This window comes from Emys orbicularis, chromosome 4, assembly GCF_028017835.1.
Source record: "Emys orbicularis isolate rEmyOrb1 chromosome 4, rEmyOrb1.hap1, whole genome shotgun sequence".
NCBI classification, from domain to species: domain Eukaryota; kingdom Metazoa; phylum Chordata; order Testudines; family Emydidae; genus Emys; species Emys orbicularis.
The window spans coordinates 69,345,849-69,368,666 of record NC_088686.1 but is presented as its reverse complement, the minus strand read 5'-3'; the positions used below and the strand labels follow the sequence as shown (position 1 = coordinate 69,368,666).

Sequence of the window (22,818 nt, the reverse complement as noted above, 5' to 3'; positions counted from 1 at the left end):
CTCCTGATGGCTGTCTCGGGGATTAGTACTGCAGGTCGGTATGTCTTCTCCCAATGGTGTCTCGTCCGCCATCATGTCTGGTCCCAAACCCACATCACTCCAAGGACCACAGCATCCTGTTCATGGTTTGAGCGTAGGCCTGCTAAACCCAGGGTTGTGAGTTCAATCCTTGAGGGGGCCATTTAGGGAACTGGGGTAAAAATCTGTCTGGGGATTGGTCCTGCTTTGAGCAGGGGGTTGGACTAGATGACCTCCTAAAGTCCCTTCCAACTCTGATATTCCATGATTCTATGTCACAATCTCTGCTTCCCCACCATCTGGGGGCCCTGCAGTCAACTGTCCAGCCACTTCCCCAGTGGCGAGGGGGGTGGACCCAGGCCTGCCCACTACTCTGGCTCCCAGCCTAGGGACCCTGTAGATGGCAGCCACATATTGCATCCTCTTCAACTCAATACATTTTCCTGGGCCACTTCCCCATGGTCCCAGCACCTTCTTCACCCTCGCATCAGGATGCTAGTCCTAGCACCCAGCCAGGAGCTCCCTCTACTCCCCATTCCTGCCCAGCACGGCTCTGTTCAGGGCGCTAGCTTCTCTCTATCTGCAAGGCACCTAGTCCACACTCCTTAAGCTCCAGGGAGTAACTGGCCGTGCGCTGCCTGGGTCTCTTTTTATATGGGCCTGTTGGGCCCTGATTGGCTGCTTCTCACAGCCCCTCTCTTATTGGCTGCTTCCTGCGCAGGCTCTTTAGGGCTCTATAAACCCATTGCATCCCAGTGTGGGGCAGACACCCCATCACACTACCCATCCCTGATTTTGCACCTCTTCTTCCCCTGCCTCTAACTGCTTGACCCTCCTGTGTGTTCAGGTTTTCCCTACACACAGATTCTGCCCATTTCTTGCTTCCAATTTCCCGCCCAAACTTCCGAGGATGCGTGGAGCTGCCCCATTGTCTCTTGGGTTCATGCTGCACCTTCACCAGTACAGGAGCAGGCTCCCCTGTGAATCATTACAGACCTAACTTCCCAGCAACTCCAATGATGGGATTCACTCATAATAATAACAAAAGAATGTGGTGCCGCCATGCATCCAGCTCCACCATATGGCCATGCAGAGCTTTGAGTGTTTTGTTAGCTTTTCTTCTTACTTTATTACCATCTTGGGAGCCAGGGAACATTTCTCCTCTGCTCTGTACCATGCTAATTGCACTGATGGTGTTCAAGTAGATACTAACAATACTAAAGGGGCATTAGCATGTTAAAAATGATATTTTAAAACAGCCCTTACCTTTGTTACAAGTATTGCCCTATTACAACTAAACAGATTTTGTAAATTCTGCTTTGCTTTTCAATGCTAATGCTATTTTGTTGACGTGTTTTCATTTCAGTTAATGGATATGAGTGATTCCAATAACTTTTTAAGTACACAGTCTGAAAAGCCTGTGTGCCTCAAACTGGCAAAGAAGTCACTGTCTTAACTCCACAACCCTGGGCCTCCTTCCTTATCACTGCTCTCTAGGATGGGCACTCAGGTAGCTCAGGGTGGGAGCCATGAGGGAACGTATTCTTAGATAACACCACTACATCTGAACATTTCATGTAGCTTAGGACTCACAAGAGTAGATGTGCATGGTTCACTCCACTGCAATGGAGCATTTCAGTAGCTAAATTTGGGACTTTAGGAACAGAGCAAATTAGACTGTTTATTGTACTAGTATACTTCCTGTTTCTCCACTAGATGGCATCAAACATCTGAACATAAGAATGGCCATACTGGGTCAGCCCAATGGCTCATCTAACCCAATATCCTGTCTTCCAACAGTGGCCAGTGCCAGATGCTTCAAACAGAATGAACAGAACAGGGCAATTATCAAGTGATCCATCCCCTGGCATACAGTCCCAGTTTCTGGCAGGCAAAGGTTTAGGGACACCGTGAGCATGGTGTTGCATTCCTGACATCTTGGTTAATAGCCACTGGTGGACCTATCCTCCAGTAGCAAAATTTGGGACTTTAGGAACTGGGCAAATTAACCTGTTGATTGTACTAGTATACTTCCTGTTTCACCACTAGACGGTGTCAAACATTAGTGCAGTTACTTCACATTGTCTCCATAGAAAGCTGCAGAAAGTTTCTGCCAACTGTGGCAAGGGGGTACCAGAGAGTAAATAAGTCCCTGTCCACACAAATCTTTAATTAAGTTTGTAGCCACTTACTGGCATGGTCAGCTTTTAAATGTGGGTTGTGTCTGGACACCAGGAGGTTAAATCTCAGTGGTTGTAGCAGCTAACAATGGGTCTCCGCATCCCTGCCTGGTCTGGCACAGGGGTGCCTTTCTGTAACCAAATCAGCACACTTGGTTGTTTGGGGCTTTTTGTTTGTTTGTTTTGCAATGCAGATAAGACCCCCCCCCCAATTGTATAAAAGGATTGGCCAGTCCTCCTTCCTCCCAGCAATCTGGGCTGGTGGACAGCCTAGAATGCATTGCCCCATGCACTTCTGCTCTGTATTCAAGTTTTCTGGACCTGGAATATCCTACTGAGATCCCATGGGATAACTGCCTAGATTTTCCCAGAATGCACTAATACAAACATTGTTAGGCAGCACAGAAAATTTGTCAGTGTTGCTTATCACCTGTTAAGATGCCTGTTGCCTCTAACCAGCTACAAAATCACAACTACAGTTATGTATGGAAGGATTCAATGATGCAGCAATTTGCAGCCACTTTCTCATCTTCCCCTCTGCCTCCAATTGAGAGAGACTGAAGATGGTCCCAAACCAAAATCCTGAATCCAAATACCCCCAAACCATTTGGATTTCATTATGGTCCTGAGCGCCAAATGCCCAGCTCTTGACTCCCCATAGTGTGCAAAACTCTGAATGCGAGCTTTTTGATTGGCCCATCTCTTTGTAATGGGCTGAACCAAATCCCCAGATCCAAATATTCTCAAAACTCTGGGAAAGTTCAGATCTGGATCAAACATCACCACTGATCCCTCTCACTACAATGGTCCAAATCCTGTGTTCAAACATGCTGAATCTTGGGAATGTTTGGATCTAGATCTCGAATTGAAGCCTGATTTTATCAGGGTTTGCCCATCTCTATTCAAGACTCCAGCTAAACTACATGTCAGACAGACTGGTCAAAAAAAGAAACAGATCTTTATAGTTGAGTTAGCCCTGATTAAACTCCTACCTGCCTTGCTTCATACATGGCATAACCACATTCTGAAATAATCCATATAAAATACTTCATTCACCCTCACTGAGCAGGCTGGATGCTCTGGCTGTGTGGTCTTGGTATGCCTGGGTCTGGGTGAGCCGGAGGTTGCCATAGATGCAATGCAGGACCTTTCAAACCATTTACAGGATATGAATTAAATAAGGACATTCACTATTTCACACTCTTTTTTTTAACTACATCCCACTCAGGCTGTTTAAATTGCATCACCGGTGCTGCATGTCTACTAATTTCTTAACCCATGTGGGGTCATTTCTCTCACATTTATTTCTTTAGTTGTCAATCTGCTGCATTTGAACTGAAGTTCCCACCCTTCTCTTAACTGGTAAGGAAGCTCTTCGGGGCAGGGACATCCTTTTGTTCCCTGCTTGTACAACGCTTAGCACAGTGGTTTTCCGATCCATGACTGGGGGTTTACAGGCACTACGGTAATACAGACCAATAATCATGATAGCCATTCCTTGACAGCAATTCTGGTGGTCCTGCAGCTGCAGTTCAGCAGTTCTGTATTTCAGAAGCCAATGGAAATCCAAAGACACCCACTTTGGTATAGCCGGCAGCAAAGCGGAGGCCATTTTAGTGCTGCTAAACACTGGTGGGATGGAGGGCATACAGGCTGATACTCTTTCACTTAGGGCCTGACCCTGCAGCCATACTCAGGCAAAATTCCCTTTGGAAGTCAGGGAAGTTTGCCTTGAGTGTCGACCTCTTTGAGGTCACAGAAAGAAAGAAAGAGAGAGAGAGAGGGTCTCAGTATAACTCTCAGGCTGATAAGGAGCTTGGTGTTACCAAGTGGCCAGATGATTTATCACAGAGAATCCTTCAGGGGGATTTCCCCTTCAAGGATCTCAGAGGAGAACATGGTCTTTATCCCCATCTTCCCTGAGACTGTATCAGCTCAATCAGCCAGCGACCAGATGTCATGAAAGAGGCAAAGCCTGCAGGGAATCATTTGGGAAGAGAACAAACCCTTCTGCATTGCTTAAAAAACAAACTGGTGTGAACTTTGATAGTTGCTACGGCATTTACAGCCATGAAGCTAATCCTATGATGTTTTTCAGAGAGGTGAGGATACGGGAGGAAAGGGTTGTCTTTTTCAGCCCTGGTGTCCTCTGGGTTCTGGCAGTTGGAAGCCCGGGGATGATTTTGCACTGTGCATGCATGCTATGCAATGCATTCCAGTTGTGAGATGGGTCACACACATACCTGGGTCAATACCATCGCTGGCTGGACTGTCTGTTTTATGGGGAGTATTTGAAAAGAAAAGAAAGTTCAAGTGAAACTCTCTGACTCGGAGTGTTGAGCTGTTTAAAACTTGCCTTTTTGTGCTTCTGTAGGAAACATGATAGCAGGACCTGGGTAGGATGAAGTGAGGTTCAAACACAAATTCAGCCTCTTCTGGAGGGCTGAGTTCAAAGCCCACCAGGTCACAGATTAAATGCGTTTAATCTCATCCTAATTCTCAGTGATTTTTTTCCACTTCCCCAGACCCATCCCGCACTTCAGTGTGATTTACAGTCTGAGTCAAACTGGGCCAAGAGGACTGAGCCCCTCTGACAAAGCTAGAAGAGGGCGACACGATGGGATGAGGAAGTGCTGTAGCTCAGGAGGAAGGCGGTGCCCTGGCAGAGCTGCGAGGGAGAACAGGACTGGAATAGCAGAGCGTGTTCCAGTTCAGGCTTGATGTGCATTGGGAGATCCAGGGAGGAGAAACGTGTACAGCACCTGCCTGCACTATTTATAACTGAAATCAACACTATTAGTCTCTCATTTGATGTTCAAAACAGCACCTTTTTCAACCAGATAAGGACAAGTTACAGGTGTGTTGTCAATTGGCCAAACATTGCTTTAAACTGTGCATGTGCAGTCCCAGCTGGCTTTCATGGACGGATCATTCTTGCCTCTGAGGGCAGAATTTCTCCTATAATGTTTAACTATCTATTAAAGCTCATTGACTAATGCAGTCCTCAGGCTCCAGCTGCCACCAGTTTTTCATTTTAGTCACGCGAATCAACACAGCCATGATAAATAAAACAACAGGTGCGTAACTTTCTGTAGGCTCTACAAAAACAAAGCTGTAGAGCTTGGACCATCTGTTATCATGGCACGAGTGTGCATTTTAGTTTAGATTAAGAACCACAATGGATTTCTACTAGTAACCACTTGTGTGCGCCACATAGCACCAGGCAGTTGGTGCAAAATGTGTCAGGTGCTGCCACCCATGGAGTTGTATCACCATAAGGTGTTGGCAAAATGTCAGCATTTCCCAGGAACACGATTGCGTTGTACATGCTACTGCAGCAAAGGGGTTCAGTATATACCAATGGATTTGAAAAAGGACTGAGTGGAAGTGGGAGATTGAGAGCTTCCTTAGTAATCAAATGAGACCTGCACAGCCTGAACATCTGGACAGCATCACAGCAAACCTAGATCATTGGTTCCCTGCATCATTTAATGAATTAATTACAAAGAATTGCTAAGTGCTTCAAACACAGGGCCAGCTCTAGCCACACGTGGCAGACATGAGTACAGTTGACAATAAGAAGGGACCAGGGACAGCTCCAGGCACCAGCTTGCCAAGCAGGTGCTTGGGGCGGCCACTCCGGAGGGCGGCGGCACGTCCAGCTATTCAGCGGCAATTCGGCGGACGGTCCCTCACTCCCGCTCGGAGCGAAGGACCTCCCGCCGAATTGCCGCCGCAGATGGCGATCGCGGCTTTTATTTATTTATTTATTTATTTATTTGCACTGCTTGGGGCGGCAAAAACCCTGGAGCCGGCCCTGGAAGGGATGGTGGGATGGCGTAGGGAAGAAGCTGCTGAAGGGGAGAGCCTGCAACCAGGAGGTGCATAGGGAAAAAGCAGAGAAGCTGCTGCATGGGGGTTCTTGAAGGGGTGAGGGCGCTCAAAAGGAACAGCTGTCTTTGAAGTTCTACATCAGGTCATGGCAGCAAGGAAGATGATGTGTCAACCCCCACTGACACTTAAAAACCTACTAAGCTGCTAATCTAAATTTCAAGCAGATAGTTCAAGGAATTTAATGTCCCATACGAAGGGTCCCCGACAGCCTGGAGACCTGACTAAATACAGAGTGAAGAAGAAGAGAATACTATTGAGTGGAATCATAGCAGGAAGAGATGGACAGATCTATTGTAACCACTGAGTCCATCCCCCAGGCTTGGAGTCAGGACTCTGGAATTCTACTCCCACTTCTCTCACTTGTGTGACCTCAGGCCACTGACTTAGGCCAACATTTTCAAAAGTAGATATCTAAAACCAGGCATCTCAGTCCATGTTTAGGCGCCTAACTAATTGGCCTGATTGTCAGAGGTGTTGAGGACCCTCAATTCTCCTGGCAGTCTGTCACTATTTATATTAGTAGTATTTTTACAGCAACATAGGTGAGAATGGTGCTTTCTAGACAGATAAAAGTCACATTCCCTGTCCCAAGCAGGTGATAAGCTATGGGTTGCAGGATGAAGCCCTCATGGCCCAGTCCTGTTCCCAAGGAACTCATGGTACAGCCCCCAATGACTGCTAACATGCATGACAGGACCCTTAGATTGTTAATGCCACAGGATTTTGGACCAAATTCAACACTGTTAAAGGAGAACAGTGGGAGCAGCTATGCCAGAATTGAATTTGGCCCCTTGTCTTCCTATGTGCTCACTAAGTACCATACACATCAATGGTACTATATAAATAATAATTGTAAAAAGGATCCTGATTCATTGAGGCAACATTAAGCTGTAGAAACAGTTCTGCACTTCAGTGGTGATTCCCCTTTTATTAGGGCCCTGATTGCTTTTCCATGTTAGACAGGCCAGGAGCATAAACAAACTATGCCTGATGATCAAATATACAATGAAAAGTAAACTGTAGCACATCTGGTGAAGACGCTCTATGCCAGGGGTGGCCAACCTGTGGCTCCGGAGCCACATACGGCTCTTCAGAAGTTAATATGCGGTTCCTTGTATAGGCACCAACTCCGGGGATGGAGCGACAGGCGCCAACTTTCCAATGTGCGGTGGGGTGCTCACTGCTCAACCCCTGGCTCTGCCACAGGTCCTGCCCCCACTCTACCCCTTCCTGCCCCCTCCCCTGAGCCTGCCATGCCCTCGCTCCTCTCTTCCCCCCTCCCCCCAGAGCCTCCTGCACGCCACAAAACAGCTGATCGGGAGGTGCAGGTGCTGATCGGCGGGGCTGCCGGTGGGTGGGAGGCATGGGAGAGGGGGGAGCTGATGGGGGGCTGCTGACATATTAATGTGGCTCTTTGGCAATGTACATTGGTAAATTCTGGCTCCTTCTCAGGCTCAGGTTGGCCACCCTTGCTCTATGCTGACGGGAGAGAGCTCTCCCGTGGGCATAATAAAACCACCTCCACGAGAGGCAGTAGCTATGTCGGTGGGAGAAGCTCTCCCATTGACACAGCACTGTCCACACCGGCGCTTCTGTCGGCGTAACTTATGTTGCCCAAGAGGGTGGCTTATTCACACCCCGTGTGACATAAATTATATGAACATAAGTGATAGTGTGTACAACTCCTTAATGGTGTTTCCATTCAGTGACCAAATCCTCCAAGAAACCAATCCATCTAATGAGATGATTAAGAACATAAGAATGGACATACTGGGTCAGACCAAAGGTCCATCAAGCCCGGTATCCTGTCCTCTAACAGTGGCCAATGGCAGGTGCCCCAAAGGGAATGAACAGACAGGTTATCATCAAGTGATCCATGCCCTGTCACCCAATCCCAGCTTCTGGCAAACAGAGGCTAGGGACACCATTCCTGCCCATCCTGGCTAATAGCCATTGATGGAGCTATCTTCCATGAATCTATCTAGCTCCCTTTTGAACCCCATTATAGTATTGGCCTTCACAACACCCTCTGGCAAGGAGTTCAATAGGCTGACAGTGCGTTGCGTGAAAAAATACTTTCTTGTGTTTGTTTTAAACCTGCTACCTATTAATTTCATTTGGTGGCCCCTTGTTCTTGTATTATGAGAAGGAGTAAATAACACTTCCTTATTTACTTTCTCCATACCACTCATGATTTTATAGACATCTATCATATCCCTCCTTAGTCGCCTCTTTTCCAAGCTAAAAAGTCCCAGTCTTATTAATCTCTCCTCATACGGAAGCTGTTCTATACCCCTAATCATTTTTGTTGACCTTTTCCAATTCCAATATATCTTTTTTGAGATGGGGCGACCACATCTGCATGCAGTATTCAAGGTGTGGGCATACCATGGATTTATATAGAGGCAATATGATATTTTCTGTCTTATTATCTATACCTTTCTTGATGATTCCCAACTTTCTGTTCACTTTTTTGACTGCCGCTGCACATTGAGTGGATGATTTCAGAGAACTATCCACAATGACTCCAAAATCTCTTTCTTGAATAATAACAGCTAATTTAGACCCCATCATTGTATATGTATAGTTAGGATTATGTTTTCCAATGTGCATTACTTTGCATTTATCAACATTCATCTGCAATTTTGTTGCCCAGTCACCCAGTTTTGTGAGATCCTTTTGTGCACTCTGCCTGGGACTTACCTATCTTGAGTAGTTTTGTATCATCTGCAAATTTTGCCACCTCACTGTTTACTCCTTTTTCCAGATCGTTTATGAATATGTTAAATAGGACTGGGCCCAGTACAGTTCCATGGGGGACACCACTATTTACCTCTCTCCGTTCTGAAAACTGACCATTTATTCCTACCCTTTGTTTCCTACCAATCCATGAGAGAACCTTCCCTCTTATCCCATGACTGCTTATTTTGCTTAAGAGCCTTTGGTGAGGGGCCTTGTCAAAGGCTTTCTGAAAATCTAAATACACTATATCCACTGGATCTTCTTTGTCCGCATGCTTGTTGACCCTCAGAGAATTCTAGTAGATTGGTGAGGCATGATTTCCCTGTACAAAAAACACGTTGACTATTTCCCAACAAATTATGTTCATCTATGTGTCTGACAATTTTGTTCTTTACGATAGTTTCAATCAGTTTGCCCAGTACTGAAGTGAGGCTTACTGGCCTGTAGTTGCCAGGGTCACCTCTGAACTGATCTGAAGAGTACAAACACTAAGGTGGGGGGAAAGAATTGTTTAAGGGAATATTAAGGGGAATAACTAGATGTGATGGGATGAACTTAAGAAAAAGAAAAAACTTAGGCTGAATACCAAAAAAAAAACCTTCCTGACAACGAGACAGATGGAATCATGTCCCATGGGAAATGATGGAAGTCACATAGCTTGGGTCTTTTAAACCAGACAAAGCCCTGGAAAGTATACTGTAGGGAACAATGCTGCCCTAAGCTGGATGGCCTATGAGGTATTTCCATCTCTAGTATCAGGGATGCTGTTCTTTTTTAGCAGCCTAAAATCTTGAAAATTAAAGGTCATCAAGTCACTTACCATAAATGCCACATGTACCCCAATTTTCAACTGCAGAAGATGCAGGGCTGCTTAGCTGGGACTGACATCTTCACAAATGCTATTGCTTCTTGAAGTTACCAGCTATGCAAGAGAAATATGGGCCTGATTTTCAGAACTCTTAAACGCTTACAACTCCAACTGAAAGTATGCGGGGGGAGAGAGAGGAGCCCCTCTGTAACCAGGCCCTATGTGGTACTCAGACTGGCACTTTTCACTGCATTGTCCCAATGCAGTGGTACAAAATTCAGGGAATTAACTGACAAAGACTCTAAAAGCAGAGCTACTGTTTTCTATGACCTTTAAGCATTTCAGAGCTGGGGGTCCCCAAATCCTGGATCAGGAGAGGGAAGAAGCCAAGTGACAAGGGCCTTCTGAAAGAAATGTCTCCCCAAATCAGGAGAGCTGGCATTATTGAAATATAGTTTCTGAGAGCAGATTCTGTTTATTGCTTACCTCTCTTTCTCTTGTCCTACACTTCTCCTCTTGGATGAAGCTAGTGTTTCAGCATGCCTGAACTCTTATCACCTCATCTTTGCAAGCCACGCCCTCTATAAGAAGAATCATTCTCAGCTGTTAGTTTCAAGGTGCCAAGATGGCTCCTCTGAGTCTCCTTTTAAAAGGACATTGTCAAATATTTTTGGCCCCAACTTTAGGTTTTGTAATTAAGTGAAAAAAGAGGTTGGGAGTAACAAAACATTATGAATAAAAATATTTTCCAAATGTACACAAACATATATATTTTTTCCAGTGGAAAATGTTTGTATTTGAAACTTCCCTGGCAGTGTTAGGAGCCCAAAGGACAGCACTGAGCAGTACAGGAGAAATAGGAAGTAAAAGTGACTAGAACCAGAAAGTGAAATCAACCAGTCTAATTTCACTCTCTGAAGGGTAAGCAAAGTGCCCAAAATAAACAAACTGCACCAGTGGGGACCAATACATTCGATTTTAAAAACTCCATTTTAATCATTAAAATGTGGTTAATTACACAGGTAACAATATTGTTATTATACTTTTTATTTCCACAGTGTCGCTTTTCTTTATTTTGGTCACCGTTGGTCAGGTAGCTTGGCCAGGGCGGGGAGGTAAGCAGCAGTTTTGAGGACTAGAACACATTCTGAGCTATGAATTAGCCACAGTGATGGTTTGATTCTCTTTCACCGCCTTGTCCCCATTGCAAAAAAAAAAAAAAAAATTATCTTTTTATAGTGCTAACAGCTTGCACCAAAGGAGTGTCCTGCAACCTCAAGAATGTCTCCTCTCCCCAAAGGCTTGAATGGAGGAAGAATGCAGCTTGCCTGGATTAAAATAAAGCTAGTTATGTATAGCATCATAGAATCATAGAATATCAGGGTTGGAAGGGACCTCAGGAGGTCATCTAGTCCAACCCCCTGCTCAAAGCAGGACCAATTCCCAACTAAATCATCCCAGCCAGGGCTTTGTCAAGCCGGGCCTTAAAAACCTCCAAGGAAGGAGACTCCACCACCTCCCTAGGTAACGCGTTCCAGTGCTTCACCACCCTCCTAGTGAAATAGTGTTTCCTAATATCCAACCTAGACCTCCCCCACTGCAACTTGAGACCATTGCTCCTTGTTCTGTCATCTGCCACCATTGAGAACAGCCGAGTTCCATCCTCTTTGGAACCCCCCTTCAGGTAGTTGAAGGCTGCTATCAAATCCCCCCTCATTCTTCTCTTCTGGAGACTAAACAATCCCAGTTCCCTCAGCCTCTCCTCATAAGTCATGCGCTCCAGACCCCTAATCATTTTTGTTGCCCTCCGCTGGACTCTTTCCAATTTTTCCACATCCTTCTTGTAGTGTGGGGCCCAAAACTGGACACAGTACTCCAGATGAGGCCTCACCAATGTCGAATAAAGGGGAACGATCACGTCCCTCGATCTGCTGGCAATGCCCCTACTTATACAGCCCAAAATGCCGTTAGCCTTCTTGGCAACAAGAGCACACTGTTGACTCATATCCAGCTTCTCGTCCACTGTCACCCCTAGGTCCTTTTCTGCAGAACTGCTACCTAGCCATTCGGTCCCTAGTCTGTAGCTGTGCATGGGATTCTTCCGTCCTAAGTGCAGGACTCTGCACTTGTCCTTGTTGAACCTCATCAGGTTTCTTTTGGCCCAATCCTCTAATTTGTCTAGGTCCCTCTGTATCCGATCCCTACCCTCTAGTGTATCTACCACACCTCCTAGTTTAGTGTCATCGGCAAATTTTCTGAGAGTGCAGTCCACTCCATCCTCCAGATCATTAATAAAAATATTAAACAAAACCGGCCCCAGGACCGACCCTTGGGGCACTCCGCTTGAAACCGGCTGCCAACTAGACATGGAGCCATTGATCACTACCCGTTGAGCCCGACGATCTAGCCAGCTTTCTATCCACCTTACAGTCCATTCATCCAGCCCATACTTCTTTAACTTGGCAGCAAGAATACTGTGGGAGACCGTATCAAAAGCTTTGCTAAAGTCAAGGAATAACACATCCACTGCTTTCCCCTTTACTGTTTAGTAAAATATTTCGAGAAAGCATTTTCCTTAGGAAAGGTATGTCACTGGAGCCCTGATTCCACCTTGGACTTCCAATGTGATGCTTCATATGAGATCAGATGCAAGATGGCAGGTTGGAGTGATGGATGGATGGCAGTTGATCAGGGACTATTTGCTATTACCGCTTAATGTGACTGCAATGTTCCCTCACCAAATGAAAGCTCCGGGAGATCTCCACTCAGTTCCTTCCAGTCACTGCACATACCTGCGGTCACAATGCTGGTTTTTGGCAGCGACCCTGGGAACTTCAAAAAAAATGGAGATTGCATGGCTGGTTTAGGCAGTGACATGAGTCACTGCAGGGCAACTGAGTGTGCAGTACTGTATTGTGTAATGTTGTGTCTGGGCAGCAGCAGCTCTGGCAACTTCAGAATAATGGAGACAGGGCCGGCTCCAGCTTTTTTGCCGCCCCAAGCGGCGAAGGGGGGGGGGAAAAAAACAAACAAAAAAATCCGCGATTGGCGACACTTCGGCGGCAGCTCTACCGCGCCGCTTCGTTCTTTCCCATTGGCCGCCTCAAGCACCTGTTTCCTGCGCTGGTGCCTGGAGCCAGCCCTGAATGGAGAATATGATGCTGATCCTAGTAAATCATTGTGGAACAAACCAGGGTAATAGAGAATGTGATGCTGGCTCTATGCAACTACACCAGGAACCCAGGATAATAGAGTGTGGTGCTGGTTCTGGGTAGCTATGCCAAGAGCAGTGGACTAATTGACAACGCGGTACTGATTGTGGGTACCAGCCAGGGGTAGTCAAGGTTAACAGAGAATGTGACTTTGGATCTGGGCAGGGATACTAGGAACTACAGCTCTTTAATATTCATTGTAGAGATTATGAAACATTAGAAGCATGTTGTAAAGGTTTCATTGTACACATGTGCATCATTGTAGGGGGATGAGGTTAGACCATACGTAAGGATTGAATTTCTGGCCATCAAAAGCCCCTAGAGTCTGCTACCTTGCCAAGAAGGCAGCAGTTGTCCCAACCTCTTCACAGGGTTCTCATTATTCCTTAATCTCTCTGGGCATATAGATACACACACGTAACAAACTGAGGCCATGTATGTACAGACATTAGGCACATCAGTGGGGATCAAACCCAGGACTTTCAATACCAAGCCCACAATTTCTATAAACTTGAGCTAATGGAGTAGCTTGCGTAGCTGGTTGTAATTAGCAGGCTGTTATTCTCACTGTGGCTGACCACCAGCAGGAGACAGGATTATCCACATTAACAGCCTGGTTTTCAGAGGCACTGAGCACCCAGAGCTCCTCCTGCCTTCAGCTGGAGCTGCTGGTGCGCAGAACTTCCAAGAATCAGGTCCTAAGTCAATACATTACACATGCATCCTCGGGCTCTTTTGTCTTCCTCTTCTGCATAGCTGGTGGGGGAAGAGGGACCTAGATTTTCCTTTTCCATGCTGGTGTAGCTGCTGAACATAATTCCTGGTTAGGTGATTGAATAATGGAATTGGCGTACCTGCTCCCTTCTCCACCTTCCCTCTACCACAGAAACCATCATCATGGGCATAATACATCTAAAGCTTATGCTCAGATAAATTTGTTAGTCTCTAAAGTGCCACAAGTACTCCTGTTCTTAATGCTGGGGTGGTTGGTCAACCCGCCTTGCCTCTTTTCTATCCCAAATGACTGAAATAAAGAGATTGTTATGTAACAAAAGATGCCATGGGGATGTACATGATGCAGCATCCTCTGCTTCCTGACAGGATTCCAAGCTGCCCTTTCCATCCCAAAACAGGCAGGGGAACAAATGTCAATTCTTCTGTTTTATTCTCCGTCTAGATAGTTTTCGCCTTCCTGGCTTGGCTTTAAATTTAGACTGGGTAGATGGCTGCCAAGGGACCCATATGTTGGGTTCTGTGGTTCTGGGAAGAAAGACTGCAGGAAATAGCAATCTGCCCATGGGATTCCCTCTCACCACCCTCTCACTCCAAAAGTCCCTCCCCAAAACACAGGTTGCCAGAGGCAGCTGGCTAGTCAGCCAGAAGACAGATTTAACACCCCACTGAAAAGGAAGGGAAACAGCAAACCAGGGATGTGAAACTGGTGACTTGGGTAGGGGAAGTAAGAGAACCAATCCACCAGAGAACACCCCTGCATCTACTTAGTAGCTTCCCCCAAGCATTAGCCCCCACCCCCTGTTGTAACCAAATAAAAATCACCATTACACATTTGTTTTCTAGGTAAATTTGGTATTGTTGTTGGGGGGAAGGCAGTCCTCTGATCTCTTAAATTCTAACACAGAAAACTGGTGGTCGTAGAACAGCAGTACCTTTCACTTGTCCTTCGAATGATTTAGAAACCTGGTAATTACAAAAAAGAAGATTGGTAGGAGCTTGTTGCTGGTCTTAGAGATGAAAAAGTCAAGCTGAGGTTCTGCTTCCTTCATTTGGTACGTCCAGGAGGAATGCTGTAGGCGGGGGGCAGCCTTGACAGAACTGGAGAGGAGAGAGAGGGGGAGATAAAAGAATAAAAACAGTTCCAGACAAGGAACTTCACAGTATGGTTCCCCTCCAGTCCCATGCTCTCATGCCCAAAAAGTCAACAGTTCTCTGTGGATCAAGGAGCACAGGGGGCCTTGGGAGGAGAATCCAGGTTAGCCACCACACTCGTCAGCACAATGCTATAGTTCAGCATCATTTTGCCAAGCAACAGTAGTGACAACCCTTCGAGAAGGATCAAGAGCTCGTCTTCTCATTAAAGCGGGTTTCCCCCAATGTTCTTGGGCGAAGAAAAGAAGGCGAAAGAAAGGTGCTGTAAGAGAGGAAATTAGAAAGAAATAGAAGAAACCCAGAGAGCGAGAGAAGGGAGCACGTTGGGCACAGTTTAGACCCGGGTATGCCTACAGGTTCGCGAGGTGCCTGAGGCTGAGGCAGCCGCAGAAGTGGATGGGGACTCCTCATCTGTCGTGTCTTCCTGATCTTCCTTGTGGAGGCCGAGGTTGATGTGGCTCTGCAAGGCTGCTGGGGTCAGCCACTCCTTGGGGAGGCAACTTTGGAGGAAAGGGATGCACGAGCTGAAGTAAGCTAGGCGATTCACCCAACGGGGGATCTCCTTCCCACACAGGATCTGCAGAGCAAACAGAAAAGGAACATGGTTACCAACACCAAAGCATGTGTATCATGAGGCTGCTATGAAGACCACCACCTCCTCCTCCCCAGTCAGTCAATGGCCTGGATTCCTCAGTGCTCAGAAGATTCCTGTTTGATTACAGGGGCTATCTTTTGAGGTCACAGCCAGCCTTAAACTCAAACAATGTAAGCTTCTTCTTGGGGTGCCTTAGGCAAACTCCCAAGTGACTGGCCAACCCAACCTGTCCCTCAATCAGCAGGTTTGGGGAAGGTGGGGAAAACTACTCCTGTCCTCTCTCTCTCCTCTGGCATTTTGAGACCTTGTTCTTATTTGGGGCTCATAGATCAGAAAGCCAGTCCTGTGGGTAGCTCTCAGAACACAGTTAATGCCATTTTCACTTTGTAATGCCAAAAGATTTGGACTGACATTGCCCTGAGCTTCATTAAGCTGACGGTTGGCCATAACCAGGTGAATGGATGATTGTGAGGAACTATTCTGTCTGCTCCCCACTTTCTGTAACATTGATGCAGTCCGGTTGATTAATCTACAAAGTAGATTTATGCCACAGCACCTTGAAGTTCTTTTCTTATTGTAACTCTTAGCCCCTCCTTTCTTCCTTAAAATAAACTACTGAAATAGGAAAAAGAAACCACCAAGAACAAATCCCAGTATCTTGTGGGTCCTACACAGACCACATGCATGGCATGTGTACTGCCATGTTTTGTTTTGCTTTGCTAATAACCACACAAAATCTGACATGATGGCATGGGATGGCTCAGGGGATTGTTTTTGTGACACAGACCCTTTCTCCCTTAGACCATGAGTCCAAATACATTTTTACTGAACAACAGTAGCATGTGGAACTACTTTAAAGTTTAGAGATAAGTGTAGGAAACCCAGGGCATTGGTACTAAGCATCAGAGAAGTGAATAGAACCATATCCCTTGAGTAGCTCTTTTGCTGCCAAAATTACTTGTAAACACCCAAGTTATGTAAGAATCAGTAATGTTCTACATTTTCATTTTGGGGACAAATTCCTACCTCGGTGACTTCCTCATGGAGTCACCACTCCTCCCAAATTTCTAAACACCACTTCCAGATCTTCTCATGGACCATACCCTTACTAAATGGGTTTAAGAATAGTTAACAGGAAAGGATCTGTAGCCCAGACTGATCCACAAATCACAGTTTGAGAACCACTGAATAAGACTTTGTCAGCAGGTCATTTTAGTTCCATCCAGGATCTTAAGAAAATTCATTTTTAAAATTATATTATATAAATTTAGCCCAACATTCACCTTTGAAAAGCAAATATTTTACCCATCTATCTCCTTGAAGCCTGACCAGTACCTCCAAACCTAGTACCATTGCCTCCATTTTTGGTTGCATTTCCCCTCAATCCCTTTTCCAGCCCCAGTAGCTCTGGTAACATACCGCCTCCTTGGAAAATGAATATATAAAATAAGGGGCCCTTTTTTAAAGTATGCATTTAATTCTGGGGAAAGGCGCTGGATCAAAGCTAAGAAGGAATCACGAAAATACCATTAGAACAATGAACATAGTAGTGGAGCTTCTGGAGAATTAGTGCTAGAAAAAGAGCAGCAGAAGGAAGGAGAGGTTGGAGTGGCTGTTTTGTTTGATTCCTTTCACTAAGCAGCTCAGAAAACTGTGACAATTGCTCCTGCCATTCCCTATGTGGCAATGATGCTGAAGGATTTTGCTTTTATTAGCTTTTTCACAGGGCAAATCAATGAAGCCAGGAGGAACTGTAAAACTTACTTAAGGACATGTGGGCATCAGGCCATCACTCACCAATTAGGGCAGTTTATGGAGCTTGAGGGCAATGATGACACCTAAGATCACGTCTACACTAGAGGTGCTACAGTGGTACAGCTACAGCAGCTCTGTAGTGTAGATGCTTCCTACAGTGACAGGAGGGTGTCACGGGGCAATCCACTGAGAGACCATTCAAGCTTTAAACACAAACCAAAACCACTCTAGATCTCCTTTGCCACCACCATATTGTACAGTACTGTGTTTTTCCAGCAGGCCACAGCCTGCAGTGTTATTTACATACATTTACTGTCCAGAGCCAGCTTCCCCACTTGCTTCTAGGGCAGGGACTAGTACTAGCAGCAGCCAGTCTTGCCTATCTCTGCCTTCCTTCAGCTCCCTCCTCTTCCCCAGCACTGCCTTTCTGTCTGCTTATCTTATCCCAGGAGTTGGAGTTGCTTCCCCCTCAATCAGACCCTCAGCTGTAGCTCTCCTCAGTGAAGTGGCACCCTCAGTCAACTATCCGCCTTCCAGTAAGTCCCCATTAATATATACTGGTGGGGACTGGAGTGACAGAGTGCTAAGTTAGCTCCTGACTCAGCACACCCTGTTACCAAGGGGTTTTTCCATAGCTGTAGGTAATCCACCTTCCCGAGTGATGGTCGCTAGGGCAGTGGAAGAATCCTTTCATCAACCTAGCCTTGTCTACACCAGGGGCTAAGCCGGTATAACTACAGCGCTCAGGGATGTGAAATTTTCACACCCTGAGTGCTGTACCTATGTCAACCTAGCTTTTAAGTGTAGACCAGGCCTGAGTAGTTCCCCTTCCCTCAGAAACACGCCAGTCTGAGTCTTCTCCATCACCAAAGCCACCTTGTTACTATTCCACAGTGGAATAGGAATCTCAACAAGGTAGCAAAAAGGAACTTCAGGAAATCCTAACAGTAGTTCAACCTTTTCCTTAGGTTTGAGCTGCCTGCTTTGCAATGTATTGTGGCTGGAGTAGTAGTACATGCCAGTCCAGAGGTAATAGAGAAAACCAGATTTTAATGAGATTAGACCAACTGAACTTAATTAAAGTCGTACAAGGAAAATGAAGAGGGAGAATTCTAATAATATTTGAATCCCTGGAAACTCTGCCCATTGTAGCTCCCCAGGCAGTATAATCAGTTAGAAACATTACATCAGGAGAAGAACTCATCTACCCTGATGGCCAGACACTGTTTCCAGCAGTGTAACCTTTTCATGGGTGTCACACATGCCAGACAATGAGGCGTACTTTCCCCCTCCCTCCCACCCCGAGAGGGGCATTCCCTTCTGTGGAGGGATGTGTACAAGTCCTTTTGAGACACAACAGGTAAACTGTCTTGGATCAGAAACACTGGTCTGGATTTCTAGATCAAAATAAACACCCAGCATGCTTTCAAAGGTACCTACTGGCAGCCCTAGGAAACTTAAAAGAGCTGTAGTGAATCCTCATCTGGATTCCTGTCTGGCTTTGCAGAGTCCCTGGGAGCAGGACAACTGTACTGAAATGTGGATGGAATAAGGAATGCTGTCTTTTCCAGTTTGTCTGAGGCTTTGAGAAGGCAGTTGAGGCTCTTAGCTGATTCTGCTAATTGGGACAGGGAGCCTTGTTACACTAAACAAGCCCTTTAAGTTGACTGTAAAGATGCTTATCCCCCCTTAGAAAATGAAGACAGGGAGCTACAAGGGCTGGACTGGGCTGCATCACACTGAACTCTGAAGAGGTAGCATGAGGATGCTTAGGCATCCATTTGAGGAAGAATACAGCTTGAGTAATACTAATGTACCTCTCAAATGTGCCTCGATTTAAGGAACATTACATGAAGGCCTTGTCTACACTACCAAGTTTTGTCACCAAAACTGCCATTTGTTAACCCAAACAGTGAGTGCGTACACACTGCGAGGCAACTTTTGCGAGGGAAAATGCCCGGTTTTGGTGACAAAATACATCCATACTCACAATAGATTTATGTCTTTTTCCCCTACATTTTTTTTTTGACAAAGTGCAAGTGTAGACACCATGCTTCATTTCATTAATGGGCCTCCAGGAGGTGTCCCACAATGCCCATCCTGATTGCTTTGGTCAGCAGTTTGAACTCCACTGCCCTGCAGCCAGGTAACTAACCATCATAGAATATCAGGGTTGGAAGGGACCTCAGGAGGTCATCTAGTCCAACCCCCTGCTCAAAGCAAGACCAATCCCTAGACAGATTTTTGCCCCAAATCCCTAAATACCCCCCTCAAGTATTGAACTCACAACCCTGGGTTTAGCAGGCCAATGCTCAAACCACTGAACTATCCCTCCCTCAGAGAAGCCCTGGGGATTTTTGAAATTCCATTTCCTGTTGGCTCGGCATGGAGGGGTCTCATTGCATCTTCCCCAGTGACCATGGCGGGTTATTGCAGCAAACGCTCTCCCGCTTGGACCACTGCGGAGCTGTTGGATCTGCTCAGTATATGGGGACAGGAGGCTGTGCAGTCCCAGCTGCGCTTGAACCATAGGAACTGGGATACCTACTGGCAGATTTATTGAGGCTTGTGCGAAAAGGGCTATGATCGGGACACGCTGCAGTGCAAAGCGAAGATTAAGGAGCTGAGGCAGGCGTACCATAAGGTGAGGGAAGCAAACCGTTGCTCCACTGCTTCACCTAAGACCTGCAGGTTCTATAAGGAGCTGGATGCTATCCTCAGTGGTGACCTCACCTCCATCGCCAAGAGCCCCGTGGATACTTTGGAGGGCATGGAGATGCGGAAAGAGGACCTAACCCAGAGGACGAAGTTATTGATGAAGAGGTGGAGTTAGATGAGGATGTGCAGCTCCCGGCGGAGTCGCCTGGTGGAGCAGGCAGCCAGGAATTGTTCTCCACTCCAGAGGTACCTAGTCAGTCTCAGCAGTTGCTCTCAGCAGTGAGCAAGAAGCAGGAGATGAGACTCCTGGCTTGTGTCTGTGGCTTGTGTAGTGCGGAGGTGGGTTCAGGGCAAAGAAATGTGGGAGGCTGGCTGTGTTTTTGTGAGCTGGACATTTCCCTGTGTAGCTAATCAATACAGCAGAACAGGGTGTTGATGCACGCCGAGATCTCACGGGAATCCTCCAGAGAGATCTCCAAGAAAGTTTCCTGGAGGTACTCAGTAATCCTCTGCTGAAGGTTCCCTGGCAGAGCAGCTTTGTTCCTTCCCTCATTGTAGGAAACTTTCCCATGCCATATGGAAATCACTTGTGTGGGGACCAAAGCGGCACATAGACAAGCAGCATAGGGAGCAGGGCGGAAGCCACAAGCATGGAGTAGATGTACCCTCATTTCCCTGCTTACCTTTAGCAGTGAGATGTCTGCTAGAATTACCCCGCATGTGGAAAAGTGTTGGAGAATTTTAGAATTTGTTCCCTAGAATGCTGCACCATGACCCTTGCAAAGAGTGTGTGCTCTTTTCCCCATGTGGAGCGCCCCTTCCTCCCCCCCGCCAACATTCGCCATGCTTTGGGTGTTCGCAGAGATGTGTGCCTGGCTAGGGTCAGTGAGAAAGTGATGGCAATGTTGCAAAAGGTGTATTTAATTAAAATGTTTCAATGCTGTGCGTAAATTTAACAATCTTGCTTCTGTGCATTGTCCCCTGTGCTTCACCAGATGTGGCCTTCGGGAACACCCCCCACACCCCTGCCAAGCGTCTGCACCAGATAAGAAAGCGCCCAAGACTCAGCAAAGAAGACGTGTTCCGGGACGTCCTGCAGTGCTCCAATGCAGAAAAAAGGGAACGCAAGGAGTGCTGGGAAGCCAAATAGCAGGACAGGAAAGAGAATCACGCGTTCGTTAGCAGATGATTAAAGTAATGGAGGAGCAAACGCAGATGCTGAAGTCCTTAATAATGCAGCAGACTGAGCAGATCAGTGCTCGACCTCCACTGCAGCACATTCAGAACTCTTTTTCATGCCCCCCCAAACTCCTCCCCCACATTTCTTTCCACCTTCCGGGACTTCTCGGTTTCCTCTTCACTCCACCCCCTTGGACAACTTTCACAATGATAGCTGGACCTACACACAGTTGTGAAAGTCTGCCCTTCCCTGGTTCCTCCTTTCCTGCCAAGCATCTATGTGTTTGTGTGTGCTTTTTCTTGTGCAATAAAAGCAAACTTTTATAATGGTAAATCATCTCTTTTTTTTTTTTCTACAAGGTGAGATTGCAAGCACTGCCAATACATGCACAGCCTTTTAATCACTTTATTACAGGAATATAATGCCCCAAATGTCACCATTGCCCCCCTAGGAAAACTACATGTAATGTAACAAAGCAAGTCACACAGAGATATACGTTACTGGTGGTCATTGTCAAAGTGCTGCCTCAAAGCCTCCCTGATTCGAATAGCTCCCCTCTGGGCTCCTCAGTCAGCCCTGGTATCTGGCTGCTCAAAATCAGTGGCCAAGGAGTCTGCCTCAGCACTCCACCCCTGAGCAAACCTTTCACCCTTAGCTTCACAGAGATTACACAATGTACGGCACGCGGCTATGACCCTGGGAATATTATCCTCAGTGAGGTCCAACCTGCCATAAAGGCATCACCAGTGCACCTTTAATCTGCCAAAGGCACATTCAACTGTCATCCAGCACCTACTGAGCCTGTTGTTGAACTGCTCCTTATTGCTGTCCAGGTGTCCCGTGTAAGGTTTCATGAACCACGGTTGTAAGGGGTACACAGGGTCTCCAAGGATCACTATGGGCATTTCAACCCCACCCCCCATAATCTTGTGGTTAGGAAAGAAAGTCCCCGCTTGCACTTTCTGTACAAGCTGGTGATCCTGAAGATGCATGCATCACGCACCTTCCCAGACCACCCCATGTTGATGTCAGTAAAATGCCCACGGTGATCCACAAGTGCCTGCAACACCATGGAGAAGTACCCCTTCCTATTGATGTATTCCATCTCAAGGTGGTCTGGTGTCAAAATTGGAATGTGTGTGCCATCTATCGCCCCTTCACAGTTAGGGAAATCCATTTCTGCAAAGCCGTCCACTATTTCATGCACATTTCCCAGAGTCACGGTCCTTCATAGCAGGATGTGATTTATTGCCCTGCACACTTGCATTAACACAGCCCCAACGGTCGACTTCCCCATTCCAAATTGATTTGCAACTGACTGGTAGCAGTCTGGAGTTGCCAGCTTCCACACAGCGATTGCCACACGCTTCTCTACTGAGAAGGCAGCTCTCATTCTGATGTCCTTGTGCCACAGGTCTGGGGCCAGCTCCGCGCACAGTTCCAGGAAAGTGCTTTCCGCATCTGAAAGTTCTGTAGCCACTGCTCGTCATCCCACACCTGCATGACGATACGACCCCACCATTCAGTGCTTGTTTCATGAGCCCAAAAGCGACGATCTATCCTATGCACCTGCTCTGTGAATGCCAAAAGCTATCTAAAGTTGCTCCTATCCATATCGTGCAGAATGTCAAGCACCTGCGAGTCTTCCTCAGTTAGGAACTTCACAATTAACTGCACTGCCCTCCACGAGGTCTTCATGACAGTTAACAGAGCATAGGAGAGCAGTGCGGGATCCATCCCTTCTCACCAAGATGCCGGGGTGCACAGCAAAGAAGGGCTCCTGAAAAAAATGCCGCAAAAGAAAGCCAGAAGCCCATGGAGTTCTGGGACAGAAAGCAATGCATCACGGGACATTTAGCACTGTCCCAAGATGCGCCGCAATTCACCCC

The 22,818-nt window shown here is 46.6% G+C and overlaps 1 protein-coding gene across 1 annotated transcript in view; it reads right to left on the bottom strand.

Annotated features, from left to right (window-relative positions):
• Positions 1–14,524: 14,524 nt before the first annotated feature.
• Positions 14,525–22,818, bottom strand: part of LOC135877757 (deubiquitinase DESI2-like) — a 103,106-nt gene continuing 94,812 nt past the window's right edge. Inside the window, 3 exon segments of the mRNA XM_065403308.1 lie at positions 14,525–14,665; positions 14,668–14,687; positions 15,096–15,318. Coding sequence (XP_065259380.1) covers positions 14,525–14,665; positions 14,668–14,687; positions 15,096–15,318 — 384 coding nt within the window.